Source organism: Mustela putorius, unplaced genomic scaffold (genome assembly GCF_011764305.1).
Source record: "Mustela putorius furo isolate JIRA1106 unplaced genomic scaffold, ASM1176430v1.1 tig00000421_pilon_pilon_pilon, whole genome shotgun sequence".
NCBI lineage: Eukaryota > Metazoa > Chordata > Mammalia > Carnivora > Mustelidae > Mustela > Mustela putorius.
The window spans coordinates 3,847,676-3,875,559 of record NW_025421375.1 but is presented as its reverse complement, the minus strand read 5'-3'; the positions used below and the strand labels follow the sequence as shown (position 1 = coordinate 3,875,559).

Here is a 27,884-nt window from a genome sequence, read left to right as displayed (position 1 = left end):
TGTGTCTCCTTACCCAGTCTGGCTGGGGTTCAGTAGCTAAGGTTCAGGGTTCAGAGCTATTCTCAGGTGGGCTGACATTCCTATCACCAGATTCTTAAAACTGCTTTGTTTCTTTTTTCAAATTTACTGTTCTACATGGCCATTAATGTTGTAAGAGCTCTTGATCATAGTTTAAAATTTCTAGAACACCTTGTATCTTTCTCTATATTTCTTATGGTAAAGAAAAATAAATTGGTCTTTTTTCTTAGGAATATGGAATGTCAAGACCTAAGTATTATTTGTTGCAGAATTAAGATTTCTATGAAACAGAAATGTATCATAAACACTCTCTTCACTTGAACTTAGAACTTAGAAGAACAGTATTTTTCATTCTTATTTTTAAGGACTTCAGATGGTCTACTCGTGAATTCTTCACCACCACCATTATTACTTATTTATTGTACTCCAATAGTATGTTATGTACTGAATCAAAGACACAATCCTTGATCTCAGGTGAACAATTCAAATCCAACCACCTATAAAAAATTTCTTTCCTCTCCTGTTTTCCTTCTCTTGGGAAAGGAGTCAGGGGGACCACAGAAACAATCTGTTAAATAACAACCGGATGTAACAGATGATCTTAGGAATAAAGAAATTCTGAACCCACAGAGACAGAGAACCAATCACAGCCACAATCTTGGCTTTTTGATAGTTCAGACTTCCAAACAGGCTGGTGAACTTTATGTCAGGCCACATAATTTGGAAGGTGTGATGGAACTTTTGCAAACTATGCCCTATGTCCTAGGTATTGCACTAAAATCTAGGAAGAGAACAATCTCTTATTCATGCAGTACTTGTGTTAGTCAATCAACAATCAATTCCAATAAAGTCCGTAAATGTTGTTAACAGCCTAATAGGTGTTTTGGAGAGACTTGAGATTTAAAACTTGGGGAAAAAATCAAGTAGGTAAAGGGCAGAAAACAGTACTGCAAGCAAAGGAACCAGTATATACAATTCTCATGATATTGAGAGAGTGGTCCTAATTTTTACTAATTTGTTTTTTAAAAAAATATAATACACTGGTAACCCTACAGATGCTAGAGTCGGTAACCTTGTATCAGGTCTTCGCATTTTGTGCTTAAAAATGAATTAGCTTATTTTATATAATATTTGTGTATTTTGTTTCTACATGACTAGTTAAAAGGGCTTTAGGCTGCTCTATATTGTCTAGGATGTTCTTCAAACTACACATGGGCTGTAAAATGTATGTTAATATATGATTTTAATTCTTCAAAGTTTCACTATATGCTTTTACCAGAATTATATATATCACTATTCTCCCCAAAACAAAGGATAGAAAGTTATACATTTCATGACAAAAAATCAGCATCAACAGTCAAAATCTTATACCAGTAAGTAGTTCCTGGAAAAGTTTATGCAGAAAGTAAAGCAAAAATATTTTTTGGAAGAAACAAAGATAAGTCTTAGTTTTAGGCATTTGAGCAGCTGTAAAGCAAGTAAAAATGATTTTACGAAGTACAGAAGTTATCATCACATTATTCATTTTTTTTTCTTTGCTTTGCCTTGCTTTTTTTCGACCTTCAGTACAGTCTGTATTTTATGACATGTCTACATGTCACTTCTTAACAGGTCACTCACTGTTCCTGGATGTCCTTTTGATATAACAGGGGCTTTCAAACTTTGTAATAGCAGAACCCGTTTGTGAAATGAAATATTATTCAGAAGTTTAATTTCTAAATGAGAGAAAAGTAAAATGACCCTGCTTGGGGTTGGGATGTGAAGTGAAAATCTGCCCTTTGAAAGTCTCCCCCAGGACTTCTGGGTGGCTCAGTCGGTTAAGCCACTGCCTTTGGCTCAGCACTCCCTGCTCAGCGGGGAGCCTACTTCTCTTTCTGCCTCTGCCTACGGCTCTGCCTGCTTGTGCTCTGTCTCTGTCTCTGTCTCTCTCTCTCTGATAAATAAATAAATGAATAAATAAATAAATAAAATCTATAAAAGTCTCCCTCATGGGAATAAAGACAACTATGAGATTTACTTAACTACAGTTTCTATTTCTATTTCTATTCCTAGACTTTTTCATATTTTCTTAATGCTGAAATTGTGACCAAATTAAACTCTTCTGACTATTGCTAAAAAATATGACTACACACCTGATGCCTTTTGTTATTAGTGCCACTAAAAGAAGAAACAATGTAGTCCTAAAAGCTGAGGAAATTTTAATAACCTTACTTGAAATTTCTTGGTTTTTTTACCCCGCTTTACAAAAAAACACTTAAGCCTATTTTAAGGAATTGGAGGATTTTATATTCAAATAACTATGGATTAGGAAATATAAGTATATGAACTAAGATCTTCAAAATAAAATTACTCCATAGGCAAAATATAACAATACTCCAAGAAATGAATATCTCTATCTATGAAGAGTAAGATACAGAACAGCTATTTAGATATACATACAAATCTAGATTCAAAACTCCTTCTTAGACATTTTTCTCTTCTTCTTCTTCAAAAAAAAGGTTGTATTACCAAAAAAAAAAAAAAAGGCTAAAACATCTAGGGAATTCATAATTATAATTGTAAGAATCTATAATATCCAATGTTATTTAATAAAATACTTTTTAAAATTAAGTCGTAAGCTCCCAGGAGGGATTAGCAAAATGATGTACCAACACAATCTCTCCCTCATGATAAAATTAGATATAATCTATACTGCATACGATGTATGTAACACATTTTTTCAATCATTCACATTTTCAGTTAGAACTTATCAGAAATAAGATGGTGGAGACTAGAAATATAAAGCTATAACCTTAGTTGGCCCCTTACATTCTGGAAGGGTATCTTTCCAGTTGGTGTCAGGGAAACACTGAGAACAAAAGGATATCCAAAAGAATAAGCTGAATTCAGATTCTATCAAAGTATGCCCTAAGCCAAAGTTCTGGGAAACTAAGACAGCTATTTCTTCACAATTTCTTAGCTAACGTAGAATCTTAAGAACAAACGCAAAAATCCAATCTTCAAAATAGTATAACATGGAAGGATCTACACTTGCAATTCTCTGTACGTAAAGCAGAAGGAAAAAGGAAGGCCTTTTTGTTCTAGGTAAAAGGGCACAGACCCTAGTGAATTTGTCAGTCTTCATATATAGTCACTTTTTTTTTTCCTGAAAGGAAAAAAAATTAGCTTTTCTTCCAAAGAAAAACTGTAAAAACTTTTATTCAAGTTTAAATCCTCTTGTCTCTTACCAGCCTAAAGTCACGCTCAACATAAGCTTGGTCATTCTTAATGCTTCCCTGTCACTTCATAACTTAGAATCCATTTTCCAGGAAAACTGTCTATTTCCAGCTTTAGTTTAGAGCCTGGGTTCTGGACACACAGGTAGACTTTTCACTATGGATTCCAAACAGCAGGATTTGGGGCAAACTACTTCACCTCTCTGAGACTGCATTGCCTCATCTACAATAAGGGGAAATAACATTCTGCCCATAAGATTGAAGACTGAATTAAATACTAGATGACATAGATGTAGATGCCCCTACACAATATCTGGCAATTAAGATGTTACTGATATTATTTAGATTATGGGGTTGCTAATTTAAACTCTACTTTGATTCAGTGGTCCAGCTCTCGCTTTCAAGACACACATACTGCCTCGTCAACCCAACTATTCACCCCCATCCACTCCTCACAGTTAATTACCTATGTATTAACTCTTAATTCAACTTGAACAAAAGTTGCCTTGTCTATACGCGGTCCGGTCAGTCAATTGTTCAATGAGTCTGACTAGTAGAAGAAGATGTGTCTTGACCACCCACTTCGTTGGATTTAATGTCTTGGGTGTGGGAGATTTCATTTTAAAGAAATCATTTAGCTCTCTCTTGGGTATTCGGTTTGGCATAAATCATGCATTTTTAAGCACAAGTTTCTTCCAAAATTATTATGAGAATTACGGCTCCTTAGGTTTGTTGTCCAGCTACCCACCTTCCTTTCTTGGCCCTGCTTTCTATCTGATGTGCCCTTCTTAAAATATTGACGAAGAAAAAGTCATTCAGAGCATGTAACAGTTTTAGACACCAACAAAATGGGAACTGCTATAAATATGTAGTTACAATATTTATGATGTCAGTGACAATTGCACTGAAAATTCCAAAGTATTGGAACCATCTAATTATTAAGTCTTTCACTTCCCCTGCAGGTGTAAATACATGAGCCTAATAAGCTTTCTCACTATGAAAAAACATACTTATATTATATTAAAATATTAAAAACTATTTAATGAGCTTCGTTTCCTTCCAAAAGTAAACTGAGGTTACGTCTGAACCAGCTTGAGGCAAGGGAAGTTTCAAACGTAACATTTTTAAAACTGGCCATTATTTCCCCTGTTGAAAAAAAAAAAAAACTGCAATTTTATTTCCTCACAGCAAATGAAACTGTCAGGAAAATTTAGGTGTAATAAAATTGGGTGGTTAAACCAACATGCTGGATTTGAAATAAAACTGAATTAAAGGAATTAAAATTAATTCTTATGTCAGTCAACCCTTTAAAAATACTGTTCAAAACTTACTGTTTTTACATACAGAACTCCCCCGTTCTTGATCGAGGCGCAAAACTGACTATCTCCTTGATGACCGCTAATGGCGGCGCAGTTGGGATGGTGCATGGAACAACATTTTGCATAAAAATGTGTTGCTTCTGGCAACTTCTCTGCCTAAATAAAAAGTTGTCAAGCAGGGTGACTGCAATGGTACAGGGTTTTAAAATGGTGGATGCCGTCCAAGGTTAGCTAGTAACGGCTGACATGCCCTGGAATCTTGAGGCCTAAATCAACATTGTTTTCACAGCTGTAATTAAGCCACCTAATCAGAAGCACATTTTGACGGGACAGTTTCTGCAAGCCAGACATTACAATTTCTTATGCCTGGAGCGCAGTGGCTCATGAGAGGTCCTCGTTTAATTTCAGGTTAAAAAGAAGGAGGGGCAGTAAAATAAAAAGACTATTTTTTTTTTTTAAGCAACATACAACTGTTGAAATGAAGCAGGCCTCCACGCTCATGCCTTGACCAGCCTTGCACCCCTCCCTCCTCAGGCTCTCCACTGAGTCCCCCCAACTCTCGAGTGGCAGCTGCACACAGTGAGATGAAGGGTGCCTGCCAAGATCAACAGATGAGCTGGTCGAAACTGGCTCTCTGTGTGTTCTGATTGTAAATTGTGCTGGTGATGATTAGAGAGCTCTAACACAGGATGTCGACTCTTAAAACTGTCCAGAGAAAATAATTTTTTTAAGTTCAGGAAAAAATTTTTTGGACTTTTTTTTTGTGGCTGGGTGCAGAGTGTTGTGTCTATAAATTTCATATGATTCAAATGAATTCACTCAAATTAAGCAACCCTGTTATTAAAAAAAAGAAGAAGAAGAAAAAGAATGAAAGAGAGAAAGAAAAAAGAAGGCCATGGCTCGGCTCTGAGCAGGGATCTTCATTTCGGGCTGTTTATAGAAGAACATGGCTGAGTGGGGTTTCTCCCACCAGCACATCGGTCACGTGCCTCTACCACCTGCCAAAGAGATTCCTAAAATGATGAAAATCCACAATGCGATACACACATCTCCTCCCGTAACCGTCTTTAGAAAGCGAACTTGCCAGCTGAGGCTGTTTTCTACGGTGTTGTGGCATTCTGCAACATTTAAAAACTTTCAACCCCAGAGGCCATTGTAAAACTATCAATACGAAGGCACTAGTCACTGGAGTCTGATTACATTTAGTTCTGCATTTTAATTACATATGGATTCTATTAACTAAACCTTTTGCCTTATAGGCAACATTTTAATCAAATTACTATAATTTTCAAATATGTTACAATAGTTTGACGAGTTAAAAGTTCACATTCCTAACATATTAAATATCAAAAAAACTTTGCATGAAAAAAGGAAATACTCCTTGCAAATACACTAATACATTTTCAGATTACATTGGGGACTTTCTGACTACCTTGTTACAAGTTATATTGTGAGAGTTATAGAACTGGTATACATTTATAAATGGGTTATTGGTATCGAATATAACCAAACTCGAAATATAATTATGTTATAAATTTAGAAACAGGCGCTCATTTGATTGTTGTGAATTGAAGCAAGAACAAAATGAAACATAGTTAGAATCTAAACAGTGAAAATCAGTACTGGTAACTTCAGCTGAAGAATGTTAGAACTGAGAGGGAACTGAGATTTTATCTACTTGAAATCCTTCATTTTAAAGCCAGGAAAAATCAAGACCAAGGAGATTGTGTGATTTATTTCCCAAACCTCTATGGTGAGTTGTTAACAAAGGTTGTTCTGGAACCTGTGTCTCCTCCGATTCCGTCATGCTGCTTCCTAGCACAACATGTTGCCACTCAGTATAAACAAAAATCTAGCTTCCAATCCATAACACCCAAGACTGAAAAGAAATATTTTTTTTTAATGTGATAAAAACACACTCAACATAAAATTTACTGTTGGAACCATTTTAGAGTCTACAATTCAATGACTCAAGTGCATTCACAGTGTTCTGTGACCATCACCACCTCTTACCTCTAGAACTTGACCATCACCCCGAAAAAAAGAAAACCCCATCCCCATGCAACAGTCATTCTCCATTCCTTCCTCCCCCTTCCTGTCAACCATTAATCCATGTTCTGTCTCCATAGAGACAGAACATGCCTGTTCATATAAATGGGATCCTACAATATGCGGCCTTTTGTGCCTGACTTCTTTGGTATAGCTCAGTGTTTTCAGAGTATGTCCATGTTGTAATATGTATCAGTACTTCATTCCATTTTATGACTGAGTATAGACCACATTTGTTCATCCATTCATCAATCAATGGACATTTGGGTTGCTTCCATCTTTTGGCTCCTGTGAACAGTGCTGCTGTGAATATTTGCTATTTTCCTCTTTTTTTTTTTTATGGTATTCTTCGCCAGTGGAAGTGGTGTCTCATCATGGTCTTGTTTTCCATTCCCTACTGACTAATGACAATGAGTATCTTTGTCTGTGTTTATTGGTCATTTGTATATCTTCTTTGGAGAAGTATCTACTCAAGTCCGTTGCCCATTCTAAAAATTAGTTCATTTCTCTTTTCTTGTTGTTGAGTACCTTACATATTAGATCCCATTCAAACATATAATTATAAGTATTTTCTCCCATTCTGTAGGGTATTTTTTAATGTACAAAAGTGTTTAATTTTGATTAAGTCCTATTTGTCCATTTTTTCTTTTGTCACTTATGCTGTTGGTTTCATATCTAAGAATCCAAGCTCATAATTTATCTGTTTTTTACTAAAAATTTTAGCTTTCCTATTTAGCTCTTTGATTCATTTTGAGTTCATTTTCATAGATGGTATGAGGTAAGGGTTTAAGGAGATCTGTTTTTATAAAATAAGCTTTCCACTTCAGAAATAAACCTCTCATACTCTTACTTTTGGCAGACCCATGCACAGTTCAATTTAATTTAGTATAGCAACATTATCAGAAAACATTTACTGAGTACCCACTGTGTGAGTAAAGATATTAAACTGGTCAATTTCTGTGTATGAGGGTAAACATACAGAAGCAGGGGTCCCAAAAAAATCTGACAAAGTTTAAAATTATTTAAGCGGTATGCTGAAAAAAATGATCCTTGTCACAAATAATTTTGGGTCTTTGTTTTTGTTTGTGAATAGGAAATGAAATGTACAATTTATATTATTTGAAAGTGCTTAAAATTTTTATCATAGATATAATAATACACAATAATACTCTATTCATTCTCATTACGTGTTTGCTAGAGAAGCATATGAAACATAGTTTGGTAAGAATTAATTTCAGAATATTTTGTGTGGGAAAAATTAGGGGGGAATTATGGTTTGTGCAAAGTACATATGTTCCATAACAAGTATGTATTGAATAAAAGTTACTGAAGGAGTATTCTCCCAATTAAGTTCAATTCAAATCAACCGGACACTTCCTAAATCAGATCATTATAATGAATTTTGAAAAAATAAGTAAGACATGACCTCACAGACTCACAATATGGTAATACCTACACAACTATGTGATTACATAAGCCAAAGCACTATATGGTGCTCAGACAGATAAAAGCCGTGATGAATGAGCATAACAAAGGGAACCCTTACTTCTGCCAACGGGGAGATGAACTAAAAGCCAGATAGAGTCAGCATATACCTGAATGTCTATAATAAAGAATTTTTACTCTATCAGGAAGAAAGTTTAGAGCCAAAATGTGTTTTGAGTCAAGCTATGGCCTGCCCATATCTGTGTGTGAGAAAGGTAATGCCTGCCACTAAAGCACGGCAGACAGAAGGGGAAAACTACATATGCGGAAACTCACTGGAAGACCATTGCAATGACCCAAAGAAAAGTTACTGTGATCACAAACGGCAGAAAGGTGAGAATGGACCTAGGCATCTGTGGTGGTAGAAACAGGGAGACTTAGTGAGTGACTGAATATTGGTGGTGGACAGGAAGTGGGACAATGTTAAGGCTCCTGCCTTGGGCTGCAAGGTGGATAGTTATGTCAGAGATAAGGAACATAGGGAATGGAGAATGTGCAGAAATGGGGAGCGACAGAGGTGAAGACCATGTTCAGTTTGGGACGCCCGTGAGTCTGAACTGTTTGCAGAAAACTAAAGGGGAGACTTCTGAGAATCTAACAGCCAGCTAAAGCCCTCAAAGAACCCAATTTTGTAAGAAAGATGAAAGTGTAAGAGAGATACTCATAAGCATAGTCACTCACTGCTCCTCTTTGAACAACCAATATAAATAATTAGAGCATTAGACTGTCAAATTACCATCTGTATTTTCTACAACCTGATTGTACAGAAAATTCACTGATTGATGATAATGGTCTGAGTTTGAAACTTTCCTTCCTGCCACTCCACACTTGACCCTCGCAGTATTTCATCACATATATATTTATATTTATGTAACATGTATTTTATAAAAATATATTTTTATATTTATACTTACATACAAAATTTAATATAGCTAACATAAAATGTCTATTACTATAGACGTATGTTATATTTTAACATAATTAAGTATATTATATGTGTCTGTTGATATACATGTAGAATTTAGGATATCATGTCCCTAAGTCGCTATCTAGACATCATTCATCATGAAAGTAGCTCTTTTTAAACTGCATCATACGAGAACTAAAAGACTAGAAAGGAGGTGTGTGGCCAGTGGGATATGCATGATTAACCTTCAGGTCCCTATATACTACACCAACCAAAGCCTGAGTTTCTGGAATATGAGAAACCTTTAAAAGTCTGGATATGTATGTCAAGGATCAAAGGAAAATGTCTGCACATTGACCGGTCTGTCCCACTTAGTGGTATTTTGTTTCCGTTATTTAGCTCTGTTAGTATTCAGAGGCGGGGGCTGGAGCTTGTGATAAAAATATGGGAGAATTTAATAAGCATCTAAGTAAGGCAGTATTTAGCACAAGGGTCCAATGAGAGTTGTTACAGCATCAAATATCAGTGACCTTTGAGAATAAATAGTAAATACATAAAGCAAAGGCAGTAGACGTTTGCAATGGAGCTTGATGGGAGACGTCACAGTCAGCCCAGCCTGCTGAGAATCACGCTGAGGGCCGCACATATCTGGCCCTCCTCCAGCTCATCTCTCCATCTCATCGGCTTTGCTCCAGTCACAAAGACAGCCTTCCATTCCTGGAGCATCCCCTGCTTTCCCCTGTCAACTCCTAACTTGTTAAGTTTTGGGGTATTTTTTTAAATTTTTATTCTAGGTAGTTAACAGAGTGTTAAATCAGTTTCAGGCATGCAATACAGTGACTGAACAATTCTCTACGTTACTCAGTGCTCATCATAAGTGTACTCTTGGGATGCCTGGGTGGCTCAGTAAGTCAGAGCCTTCAGCTCTGGTCATGATCCCAGCCTCCTGGGATCAAGTCTCCCATAAGGTTCCTTGCTCTGCGGAGAGCTTGATTCTCCCTCTCTCCTTCTGCCTGTTGATCCCCCTGCTTGTGCTCTCTCTTGCTCTCTCTCTCTCTGTGTGTGTGTCTCTCTCTCTCTTTCTCTGAGAAATAAATGAATAAAATCTTGGGAAAAAATAACTAAGTGTACTCTTAATCCCCTAGACGTCTTTCACCCATCCCCCCACCTACCTCCCTCTGGTAACTATCAGTTTGTTCTCTTAGTTAAGAGTCTGGTTTTTGGTTTGTCTCCTTTTTTGTCTTTGTTTTGTTTCTTAAATTTTGCATACAAGTGAAATCATATGGTATTTCTCTTTCTCTCACTGACTTATCTCACTTAGCCTTATACTCTCATTAGATCCATGTGTGTTGTTGCAAATGACAAGATTTCATTCTTTTTATGGCTAAGTAATAGTCTATTGAATATATATATTACATCTTCTTTATCCATTCATCTATCCCTGGACACTGAGGCTACTTCCCTATTTTGTCTATTGTAAATAATACTGCAATAAACATAGGGGTGCATATATCCTTTTGAATTAGTGTTTTCATATTCTTTGGATGAATGCCCATTAGTGCAATTACAAGAGTTCTGTTTTTAACTTTTTGAGGACAGTCCATACTATTTTCCAAAGTGGCTGCACCAGCTTACATTCCCATCAAGAGTGCATGAGGGTTCCTTTTTCCCCACAACCTCACCAACACTTGTTGTTTCTTGTGTTCTTCATTTCAGCCATTCTAACAGTGTGAGGTAACCTCCTACTTAGTCTTCATGGGTTTTTTTACTATTATGTTCAGCTGCCAGCATATGGTTCATCATAACTTTTTGATTTGGTGTTCAACAATAAATTAGTTATGTATAACACCCACTGCTTCATGTTTTTAACCAAAATCTCAATTCCTCAGGTGGGGCATCCCAAGCCTGCCTCAGGTTCCCAGGCTCTGTGTTCTCACAGCACTCTGTGATTTGACCTCAATATCATTCTTTTTAATTATTTGTATCATAGTGTATTTTCCACTACCTGAAGTGCGAGGACGGTAGAGATTTGTCTTTCTTTTAAAGCCTTTATTTATTTATTTGAGAGAGAGAACAGAAGCAGGGGGGCAAGCAGTGGGAGAAGCAAACCCCCGCTGAGCAGACAGCCTGATGCGAGTCTCTATCTCAGGACCCTGGAATCATGAACTGAGCTGAAGGCAGGTGCTTAACTGACTGAGCCACCCAGGCGCCCGAGATTTGCCTTAACCCACACTTCATTCTCACAGGAAAGCACCAAACAAGGAAACAGAGGCCTTGGATTCTAATCTGTTGGGTTCTAAGTAAAAACCCGTCAGCAAGGCTCCAGTATCTGTACTGCACAGCACTGCACAGTCTCTCTCAAATTAAGTCACAGTTTAGGGCTCCCTTAAGAAAATTATTTTTTCTTGAATAGTTAAAAATCTCAATAGTAAACATCTTGAATCAACCGGGATGAAATGTTCAACTTAACTAGAGTAAGTTACTTAAATTGTCGGCTTCTTGAACCACACAACTCTAATACAGACAAATAATCCTTCCTCTCTCAAGAAATGTAATGAAACAAATGTGGCAAAAAATTATTTGAAAACTTAAGAGACAGGGGATTCTTATAACCAAAATATCTAAATCTTTGACCTTTATTAACAATATGATACCACTTGACAAATGTCGAATCTGACATAATCTGAACAATAGGCAAAGGTCTCTTCCTGTGAAGATACTAACTGGAATGTTCCTCCAATTCGTAATTCATTATTTTCTCATAAAGAAAGTACTATAGGGGCGCCCGGGTGGTGTGGTTGGTTACGTGACCAACACTTGGTTTGGGCTCAGGTTGTGATCTCAGGGTCATGGGATTCAGCCCAGTGTCGGGATCCACGCTCAGCACAGAGCCTGCTTGGGACTCTCCCTCCCTCTGCCCCCTGCCCCTCCCAAGGGCTCTATTTCTCTCTCTCAAATAAATAAATAAATCTTAAAAAAAAAAAGAAAGTAGCATAGAATTAAAAACATACTGGTTAAACACAGAGTGGAAATGAGGAAAAACAATACTGTAGCTTGCGGCATCGTAACTCAGAGCAGCATGTCTGTGTTTGGCATTTCCTGTTTCACAGACTGAAATGCCACGTGTTTCTCCCCAGCCGCGGGTGTGCCGGTCCCCAAACACCCACAAGTAATTGGCTTTGATTGCTGCCCTGGTCTCTCCTGGGCTGTCTGTGACTTGAAATCTCTTCCCCGGAAGCCCCTTCTGGTTACTGTTACTCAAGCTAAAAGCCCCAGAGCAGCCCTACGTTAATGGGTCAAAGACCCAACATACTGAAAATGTGAAAATACTGGCAAGTGCATGTCGGAGGAGAGCCCTAGATGCACTCCAGCGTTGTTAGTATCTGTTGCTGGACAAAAATGAAAATGTCACCTTAAGAAGGATAAAAAGTTTCTAAAGAGGACGATTCACATCTACAGTCTGATCAATCTCTTTCTCTGCATCACAACACGATGATGTATTGTTCTTTATTAATAATGAATATTTATTTTTCATTCTCACATAGTTAAATGGCTGGAAAAGACGGTTAATGAACATACACGGACTGCCCTCAGTGCATTAAATAAGTAATAACAGCAACTGTCATTAATATCGGACTTAGTGTGAGCTAAAAGCACAGATTCAAGGCTTGTTTTAGTTTCTTTTGCCTCCTTGTCAAAAGATTTCCTCATGGATACATGTATTTTTTAAAACTCTATGTAAAGCTTAGCTGTGGGAAGTGTATGTAACTATCAGAAAATGTTTTTACTGGATTTATTAAATGAAACATATTGTGAAATTTATTGAGCATCTACTAGTATGCCAGTGTCTTTAATCCTCAAACCCCACCCTACAATGTAGGCCACTGTATCTACATGTTACAAATGTAGAAACTGATGCCTAGAATATTGTATGGGTAATAACACAGACAGGATGCACATTCAGGCCTGCTTGACTCTAAAACCTTAGATAAAGGCCCATGGGAAGGAGGTGATGGGGGTTGGGCGAGGATTAGAAAGGAGAGCTAGAGCGTTGAGAATGGCCTAAATAGCAAATACTAGAGAGACCAAATAAGAACATCAGTAGCAAAATGGCCAGAGGCAGAATCAAGTCAGATTATAGAGTACAAGGCATGGATTGGATGGTGGGAGAATGGATTGGGAAGATGGGGTTTGGTGTGACTGTTGGAAGCAGTGTCAGGTTCCAGTGGGTACAGGCTGGGTGCGTGGGTTGGCTGTCTTTAACTGAGAGGGGGAATGGAGCTAAAGCAACAGTACAGTACATCTTCTATTAAAAAAAAAAAAAAAAAAAAAAAAAAAAAACTCTTCCATCATTTAATTCATTAAACATATGTTCTATCCATAAGGCCTATTCGTCAAATCAAGTAAAATAGCAATTTTCATTGGTCTTCCCCCTTAACAAGGTGTCAGATTGCTATGCGTTCTTCAAAAGCTCCTGCAAACATCTCATCTTTTACTGACAACGTTAGGCAGAATGAATGCCTCCTTTGTATGTGCTCCCTAGATTTTACACATAACTATTTTTGTGATTTGCTTACGTGTTTGTTTCCCTTGTTAGAAGAGGAACACATAAGAGCCCAAACCATGTCTTTTTGCACTTGTCCCCATAACACAAATAGAATGGCAAATAAAAATCCAAAAATATCAATAATCATATTAAATGTATGTGGTCTAATCACCCTATTAAAAGCCAGAGATTATCAAATGGTTAGACAAAACAAAACTAAACTACATCTTTCTACAGGAAACCCTCTATAAATATAAACACGGATAGGATAAAAGGAAAAGAAGGAAAAATAGATATCATACAAACACTAGTCAAAAAATACCTAGAGTACAAAACGGCAAAAACTGAAATGTTAGGGTCGCCGGGGTGGCTCAGTTGGTTAAGCAACTGCCTTAGGCTCAGATTATGACCCTGGAGCCCCAGGATCGAGTCCGGCATCGGGCTCCCTGCTCAGTAGGGAGTCTGCTTCTCCCTCTAACCCTCTCCCATGTCATGCTCTCTCTCAAATAAATAAATAAAATCTTTTTAAAAAACTGAAATGATAAAAGTAGACGGTACAGTGAACATGGCCCAAACCAGACTTTCGGAGGCCTAGATTTAAGAAGATATGGAAACATGATTAATTCGCTCCCATCTTAGGATATACTCCATCCCTCTCTCTTACTTAACAGCTAAATCCTTGAGATGGTTGTTTGAATTCACGGTCTTTTTTCTTTTCTGGTCAACTCTCACTTATCTCTCCATCTCTCACTGAATGAGACTTTGCTAAGGTTATAAAGGCCTCCACCCACTAAATCCAAAGGCCATTTTCAATCCTCCTTTCTCTTGATCTTCAGCAGCATATGACACCATTGATACGCCACCCTTTTTAAAACACTCCATTCTCATGGCATCACACCTTTTTGGTTTTCCTTTGACCTCTTTGCCTATTCCTTCACAGCCTCCTTTCTAACCTTATCTTCTTCTTCTCAAGCATTGTATGTTGGAGTTTTTCAAGATTCATACCCAGGCCTTTTTCTCTTCTTACTCTATAAACCATCCCCTACATATGGTCTCACTCTTGTGAACAGCCTCAAGTCCTATCTATATGGCAATGACCTAAAATGCATACCTCCCGGTTGGCATCTGGCTTAAATTCCCTACCAAGCAGCGTTTTTGATCTCTCCAATTGGATGTCTCAGAGGTACTTCAAACTCAACATACTCAAAGCTAAACTCACAATATTCCTTCCTATTCCATTGTTTCTCTCTTGGTAAATGAGATCATTGCTCCATTTCCAAAAGGAAAAAAAAAGTCCAGGAATTATCTCACATACCCCTTTCTCTTGTTCTTCACACCCAATTGTTCCTTCACACCACAGCCAAAGGGATCTTTTAAAAAAAAAAAAAAAAATTTTTGAGAAAGTCACTCCTTCTTTAAAGTTTTCCGATGCCTTTTCCCTTGCTCTTAAAACAAGGACAACAAAGTCTGACTTCTGTCCCTCTCCAGACCATCCTTACCTCATTCAGGCCACTCTTGGCTCTGCTCTCTTTATTCTAGCCTCACCGGTATTATTTCAGTTTCTTCTGTCCTTCACAGGACCTTCCAGATGTTCCCATTCCTCCTCCTGATCTGGGCCACTGCTGTCCTTCTGCATAACTCCTACCCAGTCTTCAGATACTAACTCAAGCACCACTGACCCTGAAAAAGCTTTGCTGTTACCTTAGTCTAGGGTAAGCTCATTTGTTTCAAAAAAACTCTTACATGCTTCAGTTCTTTTCTTTCAGAGCACTTATCCTGGTTAATAATTACATATTAGAGTGATTATATGAAAATAATTTCTTCTATTGTTAGATTTTAAGTTCATGAGAGCAGGATTGTCTGTTTTGGTTCACATAATGTCCCTCGGACCAGAATTATGCCTGCTTTAGAGTAGATGCTGAATAAATATTGAACTAATGGATAAAGAAAAAATTAAGAAGCAAGAATACAAAGAAAGCAGAGCTCAAGTAAGTAGAGACCAGAAAGCCAAAGAAGAAAAAGTCAATAACGAGTGAAACAAAGGAGGTGAGCATTTAAAGAAGAAAGTAGTTAAAAGCTTCATATGTTGCAGAAAGATTAAAAGGCATGAGAAGGAAACTAATGAATGGGAGCAAGCAGAAAACTATTTGCGACCTTTGAGAAAATAGTTTCAGTGTATTGATAGACTCCAAAGTCAGATAGCAGCAGAGCTGAGGAATGAATGGGAGACAAGAATACAGAAGAAGAAGTGGACTACTTTTCAAGAATGTGTCAATGAAAGGAAGGGATATGGGCTTGCTGCAGAAAGGATGGAGAGCTCAGTCACTGGAATATACTGATGGTGATCACAGAGGGGGAATCACAAGTCCAAGGCTACGGTAGGAGGCAGAACAAAATGACAGGGTTTGCAACCGAAGACAGAAGGTTAGTAAATTATCTTTTCCTGTGGTGCAATCCAATTACTTTCTATCAAGATAATGGTGATAAAAATAATAGCTGGGGTGGCTGGGGGTAGCTCAGTGGGTTAAGCCTCTGCCTTCGGCTCAGGTCATGATCTCAGGGTCCTGGGATCAAGCCCCCCATCAGACTCTGCTCAGCAGGGAGTCTGCTTCCCCCTCTGCCTTACTCTCTCCCTTTCAAATGAATAAATAAGATCTTAAAAAAAAATAGCCAGCTTTTTTTTTTTTTCTTTTTGGACTGACTACTCGGTAAGTACAAAGCAAAGTGCTTCAACACTTCTCACTGGAGCTCCCAGCATCTCTGTTAAGGAGTGGGACCATTACCCATTTTACAGATGAAGACCCTACTTAGCCACACAATGAGCAATTGATAGAATTGAAATTAAATCCAGATTTATTGACTTAGCACACACTATTGATTCCTAATTCCCCTGTTCCTTGACTCATTACCTTACAGCTACAAGTGGCCATGTGGCCCAGCCAATGGGATGTAAGTGCAAAATATGTTTGGAGCTTCCTTGGAAGGCTTTTCCTTTTTTAAATATATAAATAAATATATTTCCATATATTTAATATCTATTATCTATTAAATGTATATTAAAATTTATAAATATTTAAATTAAATCTATGTAAATACATTTAAATGGTTTTTAAAGGAAAAGCCTTCTCAGGCTTTATTATATATAAAAAGCAAATATTGCTGGGCCATCCCATCCTCATAACTTGAATGTGATTATAAATCCTAGAGCTGGCTGCTGTCTTATGATACTTAGAGAGTAGCAGAGAAATCACAGAGAAAGCTAGACCACCAAGAGCCACAGGACAACAGCCACCTATACCTAGACTTCTTGCTATGTGAGAAAAAAAAAGAAAAAAAAAAACACAGAGAACCAGGATTTTTCAAATCACGTTGATCAGGTTTTCTGTTATTTACACTTGATTATATTCCTAATGGGTATAATTCAAAAGCCTCTGCTCCTATCTCGAAAAACTCTATCACCTCTTCTCTATGAAATACAAAGACTGAGGCTCTTTCCACCTCCCCCAGAGCATTCTGAAGGAGTTCAAGGTTGAAAGGCATACACAAATGTCTTGAAAAATGAAATTACTAGAGCAACTTATTGCTGTTTCAAAAAATCTTAAATCTCAACTAAGGAAAGAGATCAGAGTAAACACCCCTAGGGATACAGGATAGGGCAGCGTTTTCCTAGAATGACAAATCATAACCTGCTGGGAGTTTCTCACATGACACATGTCCCCTTTTGAGAATCACAGCCAGGGTGAACCACCTCGTACAAACAAGATGATGAGCATATCCTTACAGATGTGTTCAGGAGAGGAAAGGTTGAGGAGTAGAGTTTTATGATGACAGAGAGGCACACTTTCATTATGACATCAGTAGCACAATAATTGGTAAAAAATATATATATAATTTTTTTTGAATCCAGGGGGAAACAATCCCACCTTATCAAGTGTGTGGCCTTTCTTAAAATGCAAGTATTTACTTTTATATGCATAACAGTAACAAACAATAAGTAGTAGTATGACCCAATAAAGCTGACAGAACCTAGACAGTATAATGAAATACTAACCAACGGGACTAGAGCATTCACAGGAAGAAATGGAGGTATGTTTCAGAGAAAGGCTAGAATAAATTTGAAATGCTTTAGTTTTTTTTTTTTTTAAATAGGTTTCCTCTTCATTTTAATTTATCTTGGTGGAGATCAAATTTACCACTCTCTCATTAAGAAATTAACAAAGTCATTTTTTTAAAAATTGGACTCAACATCTCAGGTCCCAAATTATTGGTTTGGTCATTTTACTGGACGTAGTGCTAGTATTTTCACTCACAAGACATCAGTTAAGCACCTACTGTGGGCAAGGCTGTTCTTGCCTTTAGAGTGCCATCAGAGCAGAGAAGAAATACCCCAAATTGCTTGCCTCTGTGGAACCTATATTCTATGAGAATAGGGAGCAAATAATAAGCAAATAAATATGACGCAAATTATGCCAATCAAGAATAAGTGCTATCGTGAAAGAAAGCCAGGAAGGTGTAAGGTACACAGGCCATTTGGGGTGAGAATGAGACAGAGTTTGGGGGTGGGGAATGGTTGGTAGCTGCAATTTTAAATATGATGGTCATAAAGGTTTCATAGGGATGAAGACACCTGAAGTGAGATCTAATGGAATCAACCCATAGTCACACAGCTATTTGCTTTAATACTAAGTCTTCTTCTGTTGAATGTATCAGTGGAAAAGAGTTAATAGCCAAAGGCAAAAAAATATTTTTAAAAAAGACTTAATTTCCAAAATGTGGAGTTTTTTATTAAGTTACTGGTGTGTTGGTGTACTGAGTTTTTGTTTTTGTTTTTAAATAAATTACTGCACTGGATCTAAAAAAAAAAAGAAAGAAAGAAAAGTGATACTGTTTTCCTTACAAGTCACCCTGAGTCATTATAATCAGGCCAAAAAAGGAAAAAAGGCACTCCAGTGATTGGTAACCTTCTGAAGCTCACTGTTGATATATTTGCCTTTGGAGGAAAAGTTTTAAATGTTCATTTGGTTCCTTTATTCATTTTCTGATACACCCCAAACACATATTTCAAATGAAGAAAATTTTGTTTACTCTTAACAGAGCCCAAATTTCATCATGGGCTAAAATTTTAAGACATAAAATGACTGCTGAAACTGAATTTTAATCATATAGATGAATCACAACATGCATCTTTAGCTAGGCATGTATTATGGATAAGTCTAGTTTTCTACAGAGAATAATCACATGTTCTAATTACCATTTTGGTTTATACGCATAATTAATAATATTCTGTCTTAATGGGACACACTGAATCTTCAGACAGTTGCAAGCTTTAACTATGCGTACTGCCAAATCCAACTGTCAGCCGGGCTGCCAAACACAAAGGAATCTTGATGTAGTGTTTTAGCATTGCTAACAGTGTGCATTTATCTTTATACATGATACAATGGAAAAATTAATTGCCTCTCTTTCTTCAAAATTTTCTCCACACTAACAATTTCACACTGCTTGATTGATCACTTACCCTAAATCATATATATTGGCAAGCAATCTCATGAACAAAAAAAAATATGAATGTAAACTTGTGACCCTAGACAAAGAAGAGAAGCAATGTTGTAGGACTTACTGATTGTAAACTTTCATTTTCTCGTAAACAAGCCGTGTGAAGTTCTGATTTCAACGTTGCAATGTGACTCCGATGAGATGTCATTTCCTTCTCTAATGTAGCAATTCTAGCACTTGCAAGCTGGTAGACATCCATGAAACTTTTAATCATAGCCTTAAGAAATAAATATAATGTCACATACAATTCAAATAAAGATGTCCCCAAAGAAGAATTTCCATAAATTTGAAAGCAAAATCATTAAAATTTTAATATAAACAACTTTTCATCTTTCTTTCAAATAATAAAGCTAACCCTCACATTTTATATTGAGAACAGGGACTATTTTAAGAAAGTTTGGGAGAAAATAATTGAGACTTCTTTCCCAGAGTATATATTTAAATGAGATGTACTTTGATCTATTGTGTTTAAAATTTAGAATGCAATTTTTAAAAGATGGCACACTTATTTTCTTTGTGAAGTTGAATTCAAATTGTAATTTGACCTAAATTTCAATCTTGAGACATACAATAGATGGATATATAAGCAAGATATTTCAAAATGAGCTGAGTTAGTAAAATTTTCAGTCCACCTAAAAAAACAAATGGTTTGAAAACAAAAGGAGCTGAAATAATCCTGTAATTTGTTTAAGAGTAAATAATGTGATTCTTACATTGTACAAAAAAGCATAATTGTGTTCATTCATATAACAGAGGATTGCTTCATGTGTTATACTATATATAATAAAATACAGGTGTGTGTAAGTTTTTCTCCTCCCTAAATAAGTTATATTTGGGGGATTATTCGACCCCTGTTACAACAGTTTAATCATATTTTACAGACTTCTTCTTCTAAAGCAACCAGTAGTGAATTGTAAGTCCAAGAACGCTATCACAAACTTTTTTAAAAAGTCTTTCAAAATACCTCAAATATAATAAAAAACAAATATTTTCAAAGACATATTCAAAGATAATGTTGTATTATTTACCTGAAAAAAAAAATGTTCTAAAACACAGCAACAAGCAAGTAAAATGGTAGACAGTCTGAGAATTTCTAAATTCTATTCAATCCAAAGGGTTTGATTTGGAAAAGCTTTGAGAAACTAGATATTTGAGCAATTCTGAATGCACATGAAATAATGTGGTGAACAAAGAATAAGAAACAATGTATACAATGTCTGAAAAACAGAAGTAGGTTAACTATTTATAGGTAAAAGTAAGAAAATACGCACCTTTTCTCCTAATAAATTCCTATTTGCCCTAAAATATTAAGCTCGGACACCATCTCTTTCAAGAAACCTCTTTGAACCCAAAGGCACTGTTAACATTTACTCTAGCTTTCTGTGGGCCCCCCCATGCTTACTTTTATCATAATGCTTATTGCTTTAGCAGAAAAGTATTAGTTTACGTGTTTCTCTTTACTAAACTGAGGAGCTCCTTAGGCCAGATACTATGCCTAATCATCTCTGTATCATCAGGGATGTTAGTGGCCCACAGTGAGCACTTGTTGAATGAATGAATGAATGAATGAATGAATGAATGAATGAAAAGATTTTTAAAAAACCCCAAGTTGAAGCCGTATGTTGGCATAAAATACCTTATAGGAAAGGATGAAGATATTTGGGAAAACTATAATCTTAACACTCTAATGTATAAATTGTTAACTATACTTTGTTCAAGTTGAAAAAAGAAGTGAAAAGCACAGCTGTAGGCACAAAAGGACAGAATACACAAATAGAGAATTCTATTACCCAACATTGAATGAGCATGGTATGACTTCATGTTTGGGAACATCTCTACCTTACTTTGAGTCATTTCAAGATGAGCTTATAGCTAATACTAACACAAAATATTTCTCTGGGTTTCAAAGGTATGTAAAAACCAGAAAACTATAGGGGCGCCTGGGTGCCTCAGTGGGTTAAAGCCTCTGCCTTTGGCTCAGGTCATGATCCCAGAGTCTAGGGATCGAGCTCCGCATCAGTCTCTCTGCTTAGCAGGGAGTCTGCTTCCTCCTCTCTCTCTCTCTCTCTCTGCCTGCCTCTCTGCCTACTTGTGATCTCTCTCTGTCAAATAAATAAATAAAATCTTTTAAAAAACAAACAAACAAAAAACCTAGAAACTATAAAACCCTATCTGCTTCTTCCTATGACAAGTGTCTCTCTACCCATAATTCATTCATCTTCACCAGGTTGTAAACCAAGTATCACAAGTCCTATTTCGGTCTAGTCCCCACTCTGCTGCTTACTCAGCCTTGCTCTGTTGGACAATGCCACGTCTTCTCTCTGGGCTTCCATTTTTTCCCTCCACGTACTGGGAAGAAAGGTCATTTTCTTGCCTACTTCCAAAACTGTTGTAAAAGTCTCAGGTAATTAAAAATTCTAAGGCAAAGCCATTCTCTTCATCCTTCAACTTCGTTGCATCTGTGTAAGAAAGCCCTCCAAAAAAAATCTCACTCTCACTGAATCTCATTGTAGTATTACTTTAGTTCTATTTTTTTAAATTCTCCATTAAGATCTTAATGAGACAATCTGTGATAGGTGGTTTGCATACATATATTCTTGTTGGATAAGGACCTAAAATGTATAAAAGGTACAAAAAAACATGCATAAGAGCTTATTGAATAAAAAAAAGGAAGTACTCTTCTGTCAGTATGGGCTCCTGAATTATGATTTCACTGTTAAGGCACAATAGAATTGGCTTCTAACAGTCAAAGATAAAAAACCTCAACATTTCCAAAGTTATCCCACATCCTAAATTTAGAGAAACATATTTCATGAATTCTCATGTACATGATACTCTTCAAGGAAAAATGATATTCCTTCAAACCTCTTTTTAAAAAAAAATAAAATACTTTTTTGAGGAGTTACACCTAAATTTTTATATGGTGGATGGACCAAAAGTCATAATTATTTTGGCTCCTTCCTTGATCTACTTTTAATAACTAAATCTAATATTCAGCACATATTAAGAGATACCACATATTATTCTTTATAACACTAAAAAGAATATAATGATAATCAATTTTTTGCATAGGATTTAGAATGTTAGACATTTAAAATCTTTTAAAGCAGTATTGCATTTGAGAGATGAAAGCGGTTTTTTACAATGCTTATATATCTTTTCAGAACAACAAGAAGAGTGGTAAATACAGCAAGCATGTTTCATGGCATAAAAGTATATTATAGCATGGTCGGGGGAGGGGCGTTGCCTGTGAAATCACAGTTACTCCAAGAAACACCAGGACCTTTTGAGGAATAAAGAACGTTAAACTGCCAATATTAAGAAGTAATTCAAAACTACGTCACAAAGGATTCCAGTGAAAAACCCAACTCTTTAATAGAAAAGGTGTCAGGTGGGAAGAAGTGGAAATGAATCCTCTGAATAAACTGAGAGGGGCACTGGGGCGGGGGGCAGGGGGAGGGGGAAGGAATGAGCACCTAGTGACTTCCGTATCAAGCTCCCAAGGTCTAACCTCTGTTTCTGTACTAAAACATCTCATCTTTTTTATATCAGCAAACAACGACAGAACAGCATGATACTGTGATCAGCTCGCCCAGCACTGGAGAATTTATGCCGTGACATCTTTGGCCGTAGGGATTTTGGCCACACCATGAGACCTGTATCTCAGCGGGGCTTATCTAGTTCCCGGAGAAACAGAACAAAAGACGGTTTTCTGGATAAGAACAGGCTTTTGTTACAGAGATAATCTGGAGTGTTATAATCAAACATAACAAGAGGAGAGAATCCACATAAAAATTCCACACCCTAGCCATTTTAAGGAAAAGGGTAAGTGTTTTCAGAATTCAAAAAATTTTTAGATACAGTAGATGACTGTCACTTGTGCACTACAATATTATTTATGTAATTCATTATGTATATATTATTATGTAATTTAGGCTGACTTCAAAACTGGATTTCGGGAGAAATGCAGTCCTTGGGAACCTGATGTCAGGAGAAGAAATTAATGGAAAATGTCGTGAGGCCTAGAAGCCAAAAGAGCAAACTTTTTATCTATATTTTTGAGTAACTAGGAAGCAAAAACCTCAAATATTTCCCTTTAAATATAACTATAGTTATACTTCATTCCATCTACCATATAAATATACCATGTAAAATGGATATACCAAGTATGTGGAATATAATAAATCCCCATAAAATGGGGATGATAATTCCAAACTTATAAGGATTTTGTGAAGATTAAAGCACTATTAAAACCTGGAAAGACCTTACCTGTCTGAACATAGTAAACCGTCTGGTAAATTTTGGCTGTTAGTAATGATAATGGGATCAAATTAGGAAAATTATTACTTTAACTCATAAAGCAAAGATTCAATATTTCTTTTTTTAAGATTTATTTATTTATTTTAGAGGGGGAGGGCAGAGGGAGAGAGGCAGAAGCAGACTCCCCACTGAGCACAGAGCCTGTGGGTCTCAATTCCACAACCCCAAGATCATGACCTGAGCCAAAACCATGTGTAGGACACTTAACCTACTGAGCCACCCGGATGCCCCAAAGATTTAATATTTCTGATGGGTATTGTTAGACATAATATAAATACTTTAAATATTAAATATTTTATACATATTGAAATATTAAAGCCCTTTCAAATTTAAAGAATTTTAGAGGCCAATGAATATTTACTTTCTAACAACACAAACTGCCCACTGGTAAGACATGAACAGACACTTCTCCAAAGAAGACATACAAATGGCTAATAGACATGAAAAAATGTTCATCATCATTAGCCATCAGGGAAATTCAAATCAAAACCACATGGAGATACTACCTTATACCAGTGAGAATGGCAAAAAAAATGACCAGACAAGAAACAAGTGTTGGGAGAAGTTGTGGAGAAAGGGAAACCCCCTTATATACTGTTGGTAGGAATGCAAGCTGGTGCAGCCACTTTGGAGAACAGTATGGAGATTCCTTAAAAAGTTAAAAAATAGGGACACCTGGGTGGCTCAGTGGGTTAAAAAGCTTCTGCCTTCTGCTCAGGTCATGGTCCCAGGGTCCTGGGAAAGAGCTCTGCATCAGGCTCTCTGCTCTGGAGGGAGCCTGCTTCTCCTCTCTCTCTCTGCCTGCCTCTCTGCCTACTTGTGATCTCTGTCTGTCAAATAAATAAATAAAATCTTTAAAAAAAAATAAAAAGTTAAAAAATAGAGCTACCCTATGACCCACCAATTGCACTACTGGGTATTTACCCCAAAGTTACAGATGTAGTGGAAAGGAGGGCCATATGTACCCCAATGTTCCTAACAGCAAAGTCCACAACAGCCAAACTGTGGAAAGAGACAAGATGACCTTCAACAGACAAATGGATAAAGAAGATGTGGTCCATATACACAATGGGATATTACTCAGCCATCAGAAAGGATGATTACCCAACTTTTGCATCATTCCTGCTTTGCAGGAAGCCTGCTTCTCCCTCTCCCACGCCCCCTGCTTGTGTTCCCTCTCTCATTGTGTCTCTATCATAAATAAATAAAAATCTTTAAAAAAAAAAAAAACAACTAATGACGTACTGTATGGTGACTGACATAATAAAAACAAAACAAAACAGAACTGCCCACTGATAATAAAATAGCTCCTATTTATGATGTCCTTTTTTAAAAAGTTTTTACTTAAACTCCAGGTAGTTAACATAGTGTTATATTAGCTTCAGGTGTACAATATAGAGAGTCAACACTTCCATACATCACCAGCACCCTCCTCAATCCCCCGCCACGGATTTCACCCATCCTCCCACCAAAGCCCCGCTCTGGTCACCATCAGTTTGCTCTCTAGAGTTAAGAGTCTTGTCTCTTGGTTTGCCTCTCCTCCTCTCTCCCTCTCTGCCTCTCCTCTCCTCTCTCTCCTTTTTGTTTCCTTTGCTCTTTGGTCTTGTTTCTGAAGTTCCACATCTGAGTGAATTATTATGTCATTCTCAAGGAAGAAAATCTTACTGCGATAACACACTCATAGTTTTTAGTATCAAATTTTGTTGATGAGCACCTGGAATTAAAGGAAAATTATTTTCTTCATTATCAAGGAGTGACTCTGGTAAGGTTGCTCATTTGCTCTCCTTCCAATATTTTAGTAATGTAGGGCAGAAAATTAGAGAGCTGAAGGGCCTATTGCCAGCAGTCTACAGATAGTAATGGTCCTCCCGGGCAAGATCCAGTCTAAGATCTCGATAGGATAGGACTCTGCAGTCTGGACGTTTGGTTTCTGGCCCATCCACAGTTCTTTGTTTCACGTTGACATTCCAGCGGAAAAGCTGTGGAGGAGAGACTGTATCAAGATGGCTGACCGCCAACCACCTCCTTGCTTTGCACACTGAGTGTCTGTGTGTGTGCATGTGCGTAGCGTGCATGTGTGTTGTATTTAAAAGCTGCTAAGAATGCCACCAGCCAACAAGAATTCTGAGGAATCAATAAGGAATAGAAGTAGAAGGGACCATAAACAAAAATTTTGCAGAAAAGAAACCTCGCACAAACTACAAGCAAAGGAAGGAACAGGCCACATGAGGGCTTGAAGCTAAGCATAATAAGCCATAAGAAGTGGGCTTAACCTTGTGTTATAATATCCCTGAGACCTTCTATTCCCAATAAGAAGTTATTATTAATGATTTTCAGTGAAAGAAGTATGTTTTATAATTTTAAAAATCTTGTATAACTTTCTGTGATAACTGCTGTTCAGAAGTCTAATTCTGAGTCCCCACCAGCACCACTCCTACAAAAACATGGCTAAAAGATGAGATGCACGGGGCACCTGGGTGGCTCAGTCAGTTAAGCACCTGCCTTGGCTCAAGTCTAGATCCCAGGGTCCTGGGATTGAGCCCCGCATAGGGCCTTCTACTCAGCGGGGGTCTGCTTCTCCCTCTCCCTTCCCCACTCCTCCCACTTGGGCTCATTTTCTCTCTCTCTCTCATATAAATAAATAAAATGTTGTAAAAACAAGGAAAGATGAGGTGCAGGTGACAGAAGGGCACCATTGGCTGTGTTGTGAATCATGACACTCATGTTTCAATCCCATCAATTAAACAAAAGCTTTAACTGGAATTTGGGCTAGAAAATTTCCAACTTCCCTGAATTCATCAATTGCTCTTTAAATATGCCGTGTTTTTTATTTTAACAAATACACTTTTTTGTTTTTTCTTTTATTTTTCAGTGTTCCAAGATTCATTGTTTATGCACCACACCCAACGCTCCATGTAGCACGCGCCCTCCTTAATACCCACCACCAGGCTTACCCAACCCCCAAACCCCCTCCCTCAAAATCCTCAGTTAGTTTCTCAGAATCCACAGTCTCTCATGCTTTGTTTCCCCCTACGATTTCCCCAATTCACCTTTCCTTTAACAAATATACTTTACATTAAATATATCATATTTCTAACAAAGTTTCAAAACACACACTTTGGTTAGGAAATTATGCTTCACAACTTTTTACATGTACCTAAATAAATTTTTATAAATTCAGGTCGATTTTAGAAAAAAAGTTGAGAATTCTAGACATATTTTCAAACACTATTTTCATAATGCTTTCTTCCTAATCCTTCAATAAAGCAGTTAGTTTGGCTGTTGTTATTGCTGTTTTTGCATATGTCACTTTACCTTGATGTAAAAGAACGTGTTTTGTTTGGGAGGGTTTTTAAAATAATTTTCCAAATAAAATGCTCTTGACAGCCCCTTGCCATCAAAGAGAAGGTCCAACTACAGACTTGGAATCTTTCTCTTTTTGTTAAAGAAAATTGCATAATTCATACTAAGTTCAAGAGTACTTTGAAGCACTTTATCACAGGAAAAGAACAACCTTATATAGAAGATTTTAAAGACTACCTTTTAACTCACTGCAAACTATTGTAAAGATTACACCATGTAAAATATTTTAATCCGTAAATTCACTTAAGCAGACGGGCCACATTGAACAGCTCATATTGAAACGCACAAGAAGTAAATAAACCAGCAAGGATACCCCTCCCAGCCCCTCTGCACTGTGAAATCCTCCCTCCTTTCCTTCAACACACCTTATAGGAAAGTCTGTGTCTAAAAAACGAACCAAGTGATACGCCAGTCCATACCAAAGAGATCTAGCCTGGGTTAGCAGGGTGCCCCACTCAGGGCCTCAGCACACTGAAATTAAGGGTCAAATGCAGCTACAGACTCGTCTGAGATTCAAGGTCCTTTTCCAAGCTTATTCAAGCTGGTGGCAGAATTTCTTTCCTGAAGGCTGGAGAATGGAGGTCTCCATTTGCTTGCTGGCTGTCAGTCACGGTTACTCTCAGTTCCTAAAGACTGCCTCATGTTGTTGCTGGATGGACCCCTCCTTTCTCAACATTGCTGTTTGCTTTCTTCCAGGCCAGCAACAGAGGATCTCCCTCACTTTACCCTCTTTTAAAAAGCCTCATCTGATTAGTTCAGGCCCATCCAAAATGATCCTGTATTTACTGGTCTTGCCCACCCTCAAAAGGAAGAGATTAATTACATGGTAGGGGCACACCAGGAGAAGGGTCTTGGGGGACATATTAGCATTCTGGTAATCACAGCCCAACCAACACACCCTTAAATAAAAATTAACTCAAAATTGACCACAGACTTAAATGTAAAATATAAAACTGTAAAACTTCTAGGAAAAAAAAAATAGGAGAAAATCTTTGGCATCTTAGGGCTTGAAGTGTTCTTAGATGGGATACTGAAAGCATAATCCATAACAGAAAAAAATCAATAAACTGAACTTCACCAGAATTAAAAACTTTTGCCCTCAAAAG

General features: G+C 37.2%; 1 protein-coding gene across 1 annotated transcript in view; it reads right to left on the bottom strand.

The window, feature by feature from the left end:
- The window catches only part of CCDC171 (coiled-coil domain containing 171), a 299,006-nt gene that overhangs the window by 24,765 nt on the left and 246,357 nt on the right, over nt 1-27,884 (bottom strand). The window contains 1 exon segment of the mRNA XM_013063104.2: nt 19,160-19,312. Coding sequence (XP_012918558.2) covers nt 19,160-19,312 — 153 coding nt within the window.